The sequence below is a fragment of the Penaeus japonicus genome, unplaced genomic scaffold (assembly GCF_977035675.1).
Source record: "Penaeus japonicus unplaced genomic scaffold, GWHDUDI00000001_assembly GWHDUDI00000006, whole genome shotgun sequence".
Classification (NCBI taxonomy): domain Eukaryota; kingdom Metazoa; phylum Arthropoda; class Malacostraca; order Decapoda; family Penaeidae; genus Penaeus; species Penaeus japonicus.
The window spans coordinates 4,025,743-4,040,742 of NW_028234408.1; the positions used below are offsets into that span (position 1 = coordinate 4,025,743).

At 43.1% G+C, this 15,000-nt stretch overlaps 1 protein-coding gene across 1 annotated transcript in view; it reads left to right on the forward strand.

The window, feature by feature from the left end:
• LOC122262723 (eye-specific diacylglycerol kinase) overlaps nucleotides 1-15,000 on the forward strand; it is a 65,594-nt gene that overhangs the window by 9,357 nt on the left and 41,237 nt on the right. The window contains exons 3-6 of the mRNA XM_086537437.1: nucleotides 8,143-8,163; nucleotides 11,667-11,720; nucleotides 13,730-13,911; nucleotides 14,919-15,000. The exon at nucleotides 14,919-15,000 is cut by the window's right edge and continues 95 nt beyond it. Of these exons, the coding sequence (XP_086393563.1) occupies nucleotides 8,143-8,163; nucleotides 11,667-11,720; nucleotides 13,730-13,911; nucleotides 14,919-15,000 (339 nt within the window). The remainder of the gene's footprint in view (nucleotides 1-8,142; nucleotides 8,164-11,666; nucleotides 11,721-13,729; nucleotides 13,912-14,918) is intronic.

Sequence of the window (15,000 nt, forward strand, 5' to 3'; positions counted from 1 at the left end):
CGGAAGGAATGCCAAAGTTAAGCCGGAGTTGGAATTGTACGTGTGATTGGAGGCGAAAGGGTCGGGAGGGGGGGTAGGGGGGTGAGAGGAAGGGGGGAGGGGGAGAGAGGGGAAGTAGGGGAGGAAGGGAAGAGAGAGGAAGGAGGGGAGGAAGGTAAGAGAGGGAGAGGGGAGGAAGGTAAGAGAGGGAAGGGGAATGGGAGGGGAAGAGAAGGAAGGAGGGGAGGGAAGGTAAGAGAGGGAGAAGGAGGAAGAGGGGAGCTGAGGGAAGGGGAAGGGGCGAGAAGGGAAAGGGAAGAGAAGGGAAGGAGAGGGGAGGTTGGGGGACGAGGGGAAGGGAAAAGGGTTGGGGGGACGAAGGGAGGGGGAGGGGAGGGAAAAGGGTTGAGAGGGACGAGGGGAGGGGAAGGGGGGAATCGTCAGCCCTAATCAGTAAGGGCAGTTAACGCCGTGGCAGAAACTAAAACGTCGACAAGGGAGAAACTTGTATCTGCCTCTAGAAGCCCGTGTTTAATCTTTACTTATTATTTTTCTTCTTTTTCTTTCTTCCTATCATCTTTACCTTATTATTTTTCTTCCTTTTCTTTCTTCCTATTATCTTTACCTTATTATTTTTCTTCCTTTTCTTTCTTCCTATCATCTTCTCCTCGTTTTTTTTTTATCCCCCTTTGATTAAATTCCAGAATATTGATATTTGGAGCTGTCGTGAGGGCTATAGATCCAATATATATATATAATATATATATATATATTATATAAATATATTTTATATAATATATATATATATATATTTATATATATTATTATATATATTTTTTTTTTTTTTTTTTTAAAGTAAAAACGCATATTTACGTAATCTCAGAAAATGCTATTGAATGTCCCCCTTCCCCCTTCCCCCTCCCCCCTTGATTTTCCACTTATTTAAGAAGAAAAAAATAAATATAAGAACCATACCAAAGAAATAGATAAAAAAAAGTAAAATATCACGTGAACAAATTCTAGCTAAAATAACTGAATACATTGCAGACAGCTTATGCAATATAAGAGCAACAGACTTTGCCTTATTGATAGATGAATTACATTCTTCGCTTCTGTCTCATGCACGTTTACGTCATGCAGGAAAGTCTGGTTCAATGGCTGTCATTTGCAACATTTTGCAATAGATACAGGTGGGGAGTCAAGATTTCGTGGCGTTGAAACTATTGTTGCATTGTTGTTTTGAATTTGCAATAGTCATATTACCAAGATATTGGTGTGTGTTCGTATGTCTGTATATATAGGAAGGGGGAAGAGGAGGGGGGGGGAACTGAGAGCGAAAGGAAATGGCAGCACTAAAAAAAAAAAAAAAATAGATACTGTGACATAGACAGTAGCTATTTGAAGATACTATGACAGACAGTCAGTAGCTATTTGAAGATACTATGACAGATAAACAGTAGCTATTTGAAGATACTATGACAGATAGAAAGTAGCTATTTGAAGATACTGTGACATAGACATAAGAGATTTAGAAGAGGAGACGCCAAAGCTAGCAAAGATGGCAGTGAACAGCGGTCGGGTTTCAATAGATTTTCAGTGTGGTGTTAAGAGCTTCCGCGAATTAATGCAGGCTTGTGAAATGTGCCACCGGTGTCATATGCTTCTCTTTTTTTTTCTTTTTTTCTTTTTTTTGTTGGTGTTGTTGCTCCCCCACCTCTTCAACGGTGTGAAGTAGGCGGGGTGTGACGTAAGCAGCACAGGGGGCGGGTGGGGAGAGGGGGTGTGATGAGTGGAGAGGGTAGGGGGTTAGGGCAGGGGGAAGAGGGGGGAGGAAGGGGGGATGCGAGGGGGGAGGAAGGGGGGATGCGAGGGGGGAGGAGGAGAGAGGGGATGCGAGAGGGGGAGGAGGAGAGAGGAGAGGGTGTGGGGAGAGGGAGGGGGAGGAGGAGGCAAGGGATGTGAGGAGAGGGTAGGGGGGAGGAGGACAGATGGGATATAAGAGGGTAGGGGGGGGAGGAGGAGGGGTTAGAGTATGCGAGGAGAGGGTAGGAGAGTATCAGGGGGAGGGGGAGGGGGAAGAAGAGCGAGGTCAAAGAGGATGCGAGGCTCGGGGTGGGAGAGGGGGGAGGGGGGGGGGGCGAAAGGGAGGTTAGACAGCCAGGGAATGTGGAATTAATATTGGATATTCCAGAACAGCGCTGTAAATAGATTTTCATTTCGTTAATGAAAATAAACGAATAAATATTCACGGTAAATGAACACTAAATGAATATTCAATTTGGGTGTTTTGACATTTCCGAAAGACTGAAATACACGGCTCATAAAAAAAGAAAAAGAAAAAAAAAATCAGGTTATGTGCTATACATACTTGATGTTTTTTTGTTTTTGTTTTTGTTTTTCTTCTTCTTTTTTAGGTCCTTCTATGGAAAGAATAACCACACAAGACATGAAATAGTGAAATGACTTGACATGTAGGTCTATGAAGTGAGCCAAAATCTCTTTTTATTCCTGGCTGGTCGTTTGGTGGAAGGAAAATCAAAAGGGGATGAGTGTGTTTGTGTGTTTGTTTGTTTGTACATGTGTTTTTGTGTTTGTTGTGTTGTTGTTTTTTTGTGGTTGTGTGTGTGTTTTTATGGTTGTGTGTGTGGGTGGGTGTGCGTTTGCGTCCTTGTGTGTGTGTGTGTGTGTGTATATGTGTGTATGTGTGTGAATGCGCCGTCTACACAAATTTTCTTTTATTTACATTATATTTTTACGCAATACGCAACCGAATTTTATTTTCATTCATTTTTATTTTCTTGAAAGGGCTGAGTTTCCAGGTGGACAGTGTCAGATATACATATGTAGGAAAAAGACCTGGTGTCATTTGCATATGATTATGACAATCGTGAAGTTAATAATTATCGGATATTCCTCTATATGGAGGACCTCAACCGTAAACTATTTTTTCATCCTTTCCAGACTGAAATAAAGTCGTTGAATTTATTGTATTCGGCAACGCTACTTTTTTTTATAAGTAATGGGAATTTCCATGACACGTTACGTAAGTTTTCCTACACCTGGACGAAGGATTGCACTTTCAATGGTGCAATTGCGCGCTTACTGTAACATTGCAGAGTGTGATTGTTTCTCTGTCTGTCTGTCTGTCTCTCTCTTTGTCTCTCTCTCTCTTTCTTTTTCTCTTTCTCTGTTTCTCTCTCTCTCTCTTTCTCTCTCTCTCTCCCTCCCTCTCTCCCTCTCTCTCTCTCCCTCCCTCCCCCTCTCTCTTTCTCTCTCTCCTCTCTCTCTTCTCTCTCTCTCTTCTCTCTCTCCCTCCCTCTCTCTCTCTCCCTCTCTCCATCCCTCCCTCCCTCTCTCTTCCTCCCTCCCTCTCTCCCTCCCTCTCTCTCTCTCTCTCTCTCTCTCTCTCTCTCTCTCTCTCTCTCTCTCCCTCTCTCCATCCCTCCCTCCCTCCCTCTCTCTTCCTCCCTCCTTCTCTCTCTCTCTCTCTGAAATGCCCTCCCTCTCCCTCTCTCTCTCTCTCCTCTCTCCCCCTCCCTCCCTCTCTCCTCTCTTCTCTCTCCCTCCCTCCCTCTCTCCCTCCCTCCCTCTCCCTCTCTATCTCTGAAATGCCCTCCTTTTCACGCCCTGATACGCAAATGCATCTACTTCTGCCCCTCTGACAACGGACACTTACAAACGACGATTCCACTTTGTCTCTGCCTCGTTCAAGCTAAGGGAGATGATGATGGCGGGCGAGGGATGCTGGACAGGCAGACGCAGAGACAGACAGACAGACAGATGAGATGGACAGGAAGACAGAGGAGGGGGCTTGTGGGTGTGTGTGTGTGGGGGGGTAGGTGGGTGTGTTTGTGTGTGTGTGAGGGGGGGTGGGTGTGTTTGTGTGTGTGTGTGGGTGGGTTGGTGGGTGTGTTTGTGTGGGTGTGGGTGGGTGTGTTTGTGTTTGTGTTTGTTTGTGTGTGTGTGTGTGTCCCTCTTATGTGGTACTGACGTGTTTACATTACTGACGCTCAGCTGAGAGTGGTCGGATGGTTGTTGATTCACTCTCTGTCTCTCTCTCTATCTCTATCTATCCATCTGTCTATCGCTATCTCAATCTCTCTCTTTCGCCCGCCCGCACGCGCCCGCCGTCATTCTTATTCCTAGTCTCTCCCTCCTTGCGACCTTGGAAGAAGTCCCAAGGAGAGAGAAGGAAGGAACAGCGGCGAGAACAAAAGAGAGAGAGAGAGAGAGAGAGAGAGAGAGAGAGAGAGAGAGAGAGAGAGAGAGAGAGAAAGAAAGACAGAAAGAAAGAAAGAAAGAAAGAGAGAGAGAGAGAGAGAGAGAAAGAGAAAGAGAAAGAGAGAAAGAGAGAGAGAAAGAGAAAGCAAAAGCTCCCCCGAACGAGGAAATGAGACGAGACGACATCGCCCCGCCTTGATCCCTCGTCGTCTGAAGCTCGAATGGCGAAGAGCTCACCGGGGATTTTACGGCAGTCGTCCCGTGTTTGACAAAGCGAAGCCGGACCAGTTTCGAATTTCGGCTCCGTTTGTTCGGGCGGCGTTCGTGCAGGTAAGGGGGAGGGAGGGTAAGGGGGTAAGGTGATGGGGGAGGGGTGGATGCTCGTTTCTCGCGTCGGTAACCGTAGGGAGAGTGAGAGTGGGTCGTTATGAGTACGTGGTGAGGTTTCTGCAAAAGAGTGGGTTGTTTTGGCTACGTGGTGAGGATGAGAGTGGGTCGTTATGAGTACGTGGTGAGGTTTCTGCAAAAGAGTGGGTCGTTATGAGTACGTGGTGAGGTTTCTGCAAAAGAGTGGGTCGTAATGAGTACGTGGTGAGGTTTCTGAAAAAGAGTGGGTCGTTATGAGTACGTGGTGAGGTTTCTGCAAAAGAGTGGGTCGTTATGAGTACGTGGTGAGGTTTCTGTAAAAGAGTGGGTCGTTATGGCTACGTGGTGAGGTTTCTGTAAAAGAGTGGGTCGTTATGAGTACGTGGTGAGGTTTCTGTAAAAGAGTGGGTCGTTATGGCTACGTGGTGAGGATGAGAGTGGGTCGTTATGAGTACGTGGTGAGGTTTCTGTAAAAGAGTGGGTCGTAATGAGTACGTGGTGGGCTCTCGGTATGTTTGTTTAATATAAAGATGAAAATTAATATACTTCATGATTATCGCGAACGAGAGTGAATCGTTATGGATACGTGAAGCTTAAGAAGTTCTGAATCCCGGCTCTGAATACTGGTGCGAGTCCTTGAGTATGATAAAAAGGATGAAAAAAAAATAAAACAGCGGTGGAAACGAGAATGAGTCATTGTGAGTGACGTTCGGTTCTCGAGCGTGCAGTTCTAGGAAAAATAGTAGATCGTTATGTGAGTACGTGATGAGTATATCTTTAAGTATGCTTGCGTGGGTGACACACATGAGTAGACGAGTATGCTTACAAAGCAACAGCCCCCCCCCCCCAAAAAAAAAGCATTTGGAACCAAGAGAAACGATCATGCACGTCACCAGCGTCAGGCAACACGCCCCCCTAAATAGCATAGTGACCCCTGAACGTAACAGAAAGTCCCTGTCTGTGTGCCTGCCTGCTTGCCTGACTGCCTGCGTGTATGCATGACGTGAAGAAATTGTGAGAGGGATGTGGACAGCCCGATCGGGGAGCGAAGCGGATTGTTCATATTGGATGGCTAGTGTTAACACGGGAAGAGGCAGGTATATTTGCCTTTTCACACGGGGATTAAGAGACAGAGGGCCGCGCCGAGGGGAAACCGGGAGCTTAGTACGTGTTGGTTATTGATGCCTCGAGGGGAGAGGCCGTCGCGATGATGGGCAAAGGAAGGGGAAGTGAAATGGAGGTGTAAAGAGAGAGAGAGAGAGAGAGAGAGAGAGAGAGAGAGAGAGAGAGAGAGAGAGAGAGAGAGAGAGAGAGAGAGAGAGAGAGAGGGGGGGTTAAATTAAAATGAAGAAAAGGGGAAAAAATAAGAGAGATTGGATGCTATTTTCGTCGTCATTGGGGTGAAGTACACAGCACAGGCCTATCCTCTCTCTAATACCCACTGGTCTTGATGAATATTCTAGGTGTGTGTGTGTGTGTGTGTGTTTCTGTCTGTCTGTCTGTCTGTGTGTGTGAGAGAGAAAGAGAGCGAGAGAGAGAGAGAAAGAGAGAGAGAGAGAGAGAGAAAGAGAGGATTTAGCCCGAGGCCTTCTTCTACTCTACCTTGAGGATATGCCCTGCTAATTATCTAATTAATATACTATGGCGATCTCGTAAATAAGCCGAAGAGACGGGTAAGGGGACGAGCGAGGGGACGGGGTAATAGGTGGGTCGAAAGGGAGGGAACCGGGGGGAGGGAATAGATAGTAAGCCAAAGAGGAGGGAACGGAGGGGCGGAGGGGCGGGAGGGATAAGATGCTGGAACAGACCGGTAGCAGGAGCAGCCGTCTACAGCATCCGGTGCTTTTATCTTGGTTTCATCCCGAAATCGGAAGGGGAATGGGAAGGGGAAGGGGAGAGAGAGAGTAAGACGTCCCTGAGGAAAGAAATTAGACGCGGAGGGACTTTTTCTGGAAACGTAGAGATTATTCGGTCGTTCTCCGCCATTTTTTTGTTTTTTCTTTTCTTTTCTTTTCTTTACTTCTCCCGTGTTTTCGTCGGGGGAGATATTTTAAAGGGGCAGGAAAAGAAAGGGGGGAGGAGGGGAGGGGGAGAAAGTATGGGTTTGATTTGGGGAGAGTTTGATGCCATATTTTTTTCTTTTTTTAGGGGGGGGCGTAAACACAAATACTCTCAAAACAGGTAGATAGATAAATGGGGATATATATATAGAGAGAGATATATACATAGACAGATAGAGAGAGAGATATACAAAAACATTTGCATCTTAGATATAGAAAGATATTTTAAAAATCCCATATATGTAACAGACAAATAGATAGAGAGAGACAGATACAAACACATCCCACATACGTAACAGACAAATAGATAAAGATACAAACACATCCCATATATGTGTCTGCATCTTATAAATCTTTACGTGTCCCCGACATCAAAACTACACATTTTCTACATAACTTGCACCGACTCCGGCCTCTTTTATGTTGAGCTTTTCGGATTCCCCAGAGAAGCTCCTACATACTCAGGGAAATAGCATAGCCGGCCGACAGGAAAGCATTATCTCAACTTTGTTATACTATTTTTTTTCTTTCTTTTTTTCTTTTGACGTGTAAGAGTGATGTTCATCTTGAGACAGGCAAGTGATTTGTGGCATTCCCTTGCTAACTCTGAGGGAATGTTCATGGCTTTCGGGTGATTTGAATGTGGTTATTCTTTATTATGTTTTTTTTATTTTTCCTGTCTTTGTGTATTTTTTTTTTTTTTTTATATAGGCTTTTATTTGTAGGTTGTTTCAATTCTGGGGGGAGATGATGTGCGTAAACAGTCTACAAAACACGCTCAACTCATATATATATATATTATATATATATATATATATATATATATATATATATATATATATATATATATATATATGTATATATATATATGTTGTGTGTGTGTGTGTGTGTGTGTGTGTGTGTTTGTGTGTGTGTGTGTGTGTGTGTGTGTGATTGTGTGTGTGTGTGTGTGTGTTTGTGTGTGTGTGTGTGTGTGCGTGTATGTATTTATGTATTTATGTGTATATATATACATATATATGTATATATATATATATATATATATATATATATATATATATATATATATATATATATGCATGAAAACAAAATACGTAGGTGCGTATAACAATTAGATGATTTATGTTATATTCATGTATGTTTTGTATGTGTGTGTGTGTGTGTTCGTGTGTGTGTGTGTTGTTGGAAGGACTGACATATCCTTACGCATATCTCGAGTACCCACAGAATTAAAGCCATGTCGACACAGTTGTTGTTGTTTTTTTATTATTATTTTTATTTTTGACTATGCAACATATTACACCTGACCCCCACACCCCACCCCCTCTCTCTCCCTCCCTCCCACTTGTCTTTTTTTATCATTTGTTCATCTGACGAATCCACACCACGAGGGAAAAAAGAAAAAAAAAATCAATCAACATTGCCATATCTTGTCAGCACGATGAACCACACCCACCAACCACGAGTCTCGACCAGGAACTAACCTTTATTTCTCTTCTTTTTTTTCTGTCTCTAGGAAAACGGCGAAGAAAAGGAGGTATTTGGTGTTCTAGCGCCTGAGGGCTGGCACTTGTTTTGTTGTGCACACTTGTAGCCTTGTTGTGGTGGTGTTGCGAGGTAGCCTTGCGGTAGCTCTGATTTCTTTGTTTTCTTCTTGTTTTTTTTTTTTTTTTTTTTTTCTTCTTCTCTTTATTTCTTTCGTTTTTTCATTCTCTCTTTATTTATTTCGTTTTTTTTTCTTCTCTCTTTATTTTTTTTCGTTTTTTTTTCTTCTCTCTTTATTTCTATCGTGTTTTTTTTCTCTCTCTCTTTATTTCTTTCGTTTTTTTTTCCTTCTCTCTTTATTTATTTATTTCGTTTTTTTTTTTTTTCTTCTTCTTCTTTTTTTTTTTGTTTCTTTGGTGGGTGGGTTTTAAGGTACGGTTGATTGGTGCCGTCTCTTGCTTACTATTATAATTTATTCTTTTTTTTTTCTCTCTCTCTATCTCTATTTTTCTTCTTTCTTTAACGTATTCTTTGCTTTATTTTGTAACATGGTCGCAACTAACATGGACCGTAGATTTCGGGAACATGTAGATGTATTTTATATTTAGTAACATTATTCTTGTTCCTCTCTCCCGATAAAATAAAAACAAATAAAAATAAGTATGGATACTAAATTAGTAATTTGGACTAACGTCTATCTGGAAAGGCGAATCTTACGACCCCCACCCCCAGAGAAAAAAAAAAGATATACATGATCTAAACAAATAACATTGATGTTGAATTCCGAAATGGAAAACCATATATATTTACACCTCCGTCTAAATTGGACCCCATCTTGGACCCCATCTTGGACCCCATCTTGGACCCCATTTTAGCCCCCAGGAAATCAGAAATGCCGTGACACCCCTTCTCCCTCCTTCACACCTCCTCCCACTCCCCCCTCCCCATCTCCGCCCCCTTCCCTCCCTCCCTCCCCCCGGGTTTTCACCTCTTTGTCAAAACCACTACCGGTGTTGGACCGTAACTCCCACCCCTTTTTCTTGTTGCCACCTAGTGTATCTAAGCCACTGTAGCGACACCTTGTATATTCCCGGTTCCGAGGGCTTAGTTGTATACACTAGTTGACGTACATATTTCTTCTAGTCTTGGTGACTTCCGTACACATCGGGGGTACGTACGTGATGTACTAGAGTGTAGTAGTACAGTGTATATATATATATATTTACCCTGGTGACTAACACCCCCACCCCTTTCACCTACCTCCGCCCCTCCCCACACCCCTTCCCGCCCCTACACCACCCACCACCCCACCCACCCTTCTTCTTCGCCCACTCACGCTAAGGGTATACTTTTGAAGTAGCTGTAGATGGAGAGCATAGCCTTTGTTATGTGTCTTAACAAGCATCCCAGAACTAATTAATCACCCGCTCTCTTGAACTCGCTCGTAAGGGTATTGGTATTTTTGTGTCTGGTGTTTCATGTTTTTACCCTGAATCTTTTATATATATTTTTTCTAATGAATACAAAGCTTATATATTGTTTTAGATAGATGTGGATATGAATATATATATATTTTGTTTCAATCCAGCTGTTTTCTGGATTGTACTTTTGGTGATTATTTCCTATGTGCAGATAATAATACGCGGTTTAATATGTATACCCCCGCACGCATGTACACGTACACGCACACGCACACACACACACACACACACACACACACACACACACACACACACACACACACACACACACACACACACACACACACACACACACACACATATACATACATACATAAACAGTAACAAACACACTCGAACAGAGACTGCGAGCGGGGAAATATGCTTACACAAGGGCCGCGGGCAACCGGTAATATCGGCTTCAGTCTCAAAACTCAAAGGCTAAGCTATTTTGTTGACACGGCAAAGAAAAGCTACTACTTGATACAGCAAGGAAGGATGCTAGACGTACACGATTGCTTAGCTCTCCGGGAAATAAATAGGAAAAAGAAAATAAAGTCGTATGATATGTTTTTCCTCTTCTCGTCTCGCTCTTCCGGTGTTTGAATTCAGGGATTATGTATTCGGATTTACGTTTTTCTTTTTTATGTAAGTATGGCTCAAGGGGGCCGAATCATCTACTCTCTTGTAGGCTTATGTTCAAGTATTCTTTTGATGGATGTGATACCTATTTACGAACTGACTATGCTTCAGAGATGGTATTTGAGATCTGAATAAGTTTATCGCCAAAGGTTTCGAACACACCAACAACTTCAGTTTGCCGCCATTTTTTTAAACTTTAAGAAAACAAAAAAAAGAAACGACGAAAGTTTTCCAGATACTTCCGCCTTTGATAATATCACTTAATACCAACACTCAATAAGGCGAGTGTTTTATCAACATAGTAATATCGTTATCAAACAGCGTAAACACGAGGTTATTGATCGTGGCTTACAGAGTTCCATCGTGATCCGCAAAATCCGTTAATGCATTTTCCGTTAAGAGGATGTCGGCGCCCGATTAACACACCTCGTGATATATATTTAGCATCAACTTTTCATCATGTTAACGCGCACCTTCAACAACACGCCTTTCTGCATATCACTTTCCCTCCCCTGTTTTTCAGACCATTTCCTCCCGTAACAACATCGTGGTATAACACGTTTCCCCAGAGACATATTTCTCCGAAACTTTTTTCTTTTTTATTATTATTAAATGTACTCCCACCCGCCAATCACTACTGGAAACGAGTCTTGTAAAAAACCCGGGAAATAATAATTCATTATAACATGAGCGATGAGGTATTAGATGTCATATATTGCCGAAGTATTACTTTAAAGCGGGAGTGTTAGATGGCGCTAACAACATGGCCGCTTCCGGGGTATTTGCGCGGGAAAAAAAAAAATCGTTTTTTTTATTTATTTATTCTGGTACGTTTTGTTCGAACGCGATGCATTTTTTTTAATACTTTGAAACATTGCTTGTCAAACGTGAAAAAGTATCCCGGCTTGTCCATGCAAGACACCAAAATTAATTGCCTATATATTTTCCTGCATATCGTTATCCAGATTATTTGTGTATATGTGTATATATATACATATATATATATATATATATATATATATATATATATATATATATATATATATATATATATATATATACTTATACATATATATATGAAATATAGGGCGAGATCTTCACTTATTTTATCTTGCATTGGTTGCTCCAACCAAGAGGATTTAATTTGATAAGAGGAAAATGATAATCCCCCCCGAGCGACGCTTTATGGCGGCTCCGCGATGCCATTGGCCGGCGGAGCGGGCGAGGGGCCTTTCGACAAGATTAAAAGCCGCCGCCACCGCCACAGTTCATGTCCGGCGCAAAGTTGTTATGGCTCGTAAACCATCCTCGGGGTCAGGGGGACTTGTGTCTAGCAACGTCAGCCGTAGCCGTAGCCTAACCCAAGTCCGTAGCTCTGATCCCAAAAAATGGATGGTTCAATGGCTCCCTTTTACCCATCATCATCATCCTCCCTCCCCTCCCTCCCCCCTAGGAGAGCGACGAGGAATATACCGATGGCGCAGATGGCGGCACCACAGATGAGGAAGTGAGTTGATGGACAGACGGATGGACGGACCGCAAGTGGCACGCACGTTGGCTCCTAGATTAGTTATTCTCAGCCTCTCGTGTCACCGCGCTGGTTGTCCTTCCCTGTTTATTTTTTTCCTTTTCTTTCACTTCTTAACTTTCTTGGTTTTCTTTCTTCTTCTCTTCTTCTCTTTTGTTTTTTTTTATTGCTGCTGTAGCGAATGAGATGAAGCTACTTGCAGCTATATGGAACGCAACGCTTGATTAAGGTTGAGGAGGCTATGACGACGGGAGTAAAAAGGTTTTTTTCGCGCAGGCACGCAGCTAGAGGGGGGCTTGTGCCATTAAAGTGCCAGTGGTGTTGTTACATCTTGCAGTCGCTTTTTTATTGATGGTTGGAATGCGGGTTAGGATGCAATAATCGCTGGTTTTGGGATACAGAACTGAAAGGTACATCACCAAAGCCTTTTTTTTTTCATTCTGCGCGCAATTTAGTTGTGTATTGCTTTGACAGTAGCGGTATATCTTGGCTTCCCAGGTTCAGCTCGAATAGATATTGGGGTCTCTTTTGTATGTTAGAGTACAGTCGTAGTCGTATGGTGTGTGTGTGTGTGTGTTTTCAAAAATTCCATCTCTCTCTCTCTCTTTCTGTCTGTCTCTCTCTCTCTCTCTCTCTCTCTCTCTCTCTCTCTCTCTCTCTCTCTCTCTCTCTCTCTCTCTCTATCTCTCTCTCTCTCTCTCTCTCTCTCTCTCTCTCTCTCTCTCTCTCTCTCTCTCTATATATATATATATATATATATATATATATATATATATATAATATATATATATATATATATATATATCTTTCCTTTTACATATTATTCTCCCTTCCCGTCTTATATATATATTTATATATGTGTGTGTGTGTGTGTGCGCGCGCGCGCATATATATATATACATATATGTATGTATGTATATATATGTATGTATATATATGTATGTATATACAAATATAGATATATAGACATATATAAATATGCACACACACACACACACACACACACACACACACACACACACACACACACACACACACACACACACACACACACACACACACACACACACACACACACACACACACACACACACACACACACACACACACACACACACACGTATCTATATCTAGACGTATACTAAGTACCAATTATGTATGTATGTATGTATGTCTTTCGTCTTCCTTGCCACGTGTATTTCAACTAATTTAGATGCATATCCAGTTGAACGAATTATTACTAGTTAAATTATTTTGTACTTGTTAATTAAATTGTACACCTTTATTAGGTTATCCCAAGTTGATGAGATTTGCACTGTGTTGATCTTATTATTACACGTTACTGAACACTTCCCGTTACTCCGTGTTTTGAGATTAGTTGGCTTCCAGGTTGAGGTACTTTTTGACACTCATTAGTAACCTTTTCTTTGTTTGTTGGACTTTGCTGTCTTCACGGAATTACTGAGTAACTTTTCCAGATTATAGTATTAAGCTCTTTTTTTCTCCTTTTGTTTACATAAAGACTATATATATATATATATATAATATATATATATATATATATATATATATATATATATATATATATATATATATATATATATATATTCTCGGGGTTAAGGTATATTCTTGGGACGTATCTGAAGTCCCTTTGGCAGAAAGGACAAGAAATAAACAGCCTTTTTGAAAATTCTTTGGCGATCTTCGACTTCTAATTCCACACGCACATCAAAAAAAAATAATAATAAATAAATAAATAAAAAAACACTCGACGAAACAAGTCGTTCCCGTCGAAACTATGATAACGACCCCCCTACCCCTCCATCCCCTAACACCCCCCCCCCCCAAAAAAAAAAAAAAATCTCAATTCGACGCCATTACTCACGACTTTTCCATTTTCTCTTCCTCCCTCCCTCCGTCCCTACCACCCTCCCTCTTCTTCTACACCACCCCTCCCCTCCCTCCATCCCACCTCCCCCCCATCACAGAATGAGAAGGAGAGCCGCCCTTTCGCCATCAAGCCCATCCCGAACGCCAACATCCGGCCGGTCATCGTCTTCATCAACCCGAAGAGCGGCGGGAACCAGGGCGCCAAACTCATGCAGAAGTTCCAGTGGCTCCTCAACCCGCGCCAGGTCTTCGATCTCACGCAGGGAGGACCTCGCGCCGGGTACGTATGTGTGGATGTGTGGATGGATGGAGGGGTGGGGTGGTGGGGGGAGGGGGGAGGGTGGGGTGGAGAGGGAGTGGGGATGGTGTGGAGGGAAGGGTAGGGAGGGGAGGGGAAGGGATGGGGTGGAGGGAGACTGTGGTGTGGGGAGTGGGGTGGATGGATGGATGGACGGGGATGGTGTGGAGAGAGAAGGGAGGGGGAGGGGGAGGGGAGGGGTGGATGGACGGGGAGGGGGAGGGGAGGGGTGGAGGGAGACTGTGGTGTAAGGGGAGGGGTGGAGGTAGACGGGTGTGTAGGGCGAGGGGAGGGAGTGGAGGTAGAGACTGAGAGGGAGGGAGGGAGAGGAAGAGGAAGAATGATAGAGAGGGAGAGAGACAGAGAGGGAGTCAGTGAGAAAGAAAGGAGGGAGGGGAGAGTAGTGGAGAGGAGAGAAGAGAGGGGAATGATGGAGAGAGACATAGAGAGGGGAGAGGAGAGAAAGGGAAAGAGAGAGGAGAGAGAGAGAGAGATGAAGAGAGAGGGAAAGAGAAGAAAGAAAGGAGAGGGGAAAGGTGGCAAGAGAAAGAGAGAGAGAGAGAGAGAGAGAGAGAGAGAGAGAGAGAGAGAGAGAGAGAGAGAAGAGAAGAGAGTGAGTGTGTGTGTGACTGGAGAGAGGGTGAGAATATGTTTGTGTGCGCACTTATGTGTTAGAGAGAGATAGTGGAAGTTAGGCAGAGCTGATCCAACTGATGTGGAAATTCACTCGAAAGCCAAGTATTATTATTTTTATTTATTTTTTTTTATTAAAATGCTATCCAGCTTGAATATAAAATCCGGATTTGGTTGTATATCAGTGTTCTTTCCATTGTGATTTACCTAGAAACTTAATATTTTTGATGCATTTACCTTAAATTTGAATAAACCTTTTTTTCTCAAAAACCGTTAATCATAATTCGTCCGGAACTTAACCTTCACGACAACAAAACAAAACCTCAAACACCTCTCTCCCCCCCCCCCACTTACAGGTTGGAGATGTTCCGGAAAGTAGCGAACCTTCGAGTCCTGGCCTGCGGAGGCGACGGAACAGTAGGCTGGGTCCTGTCCATC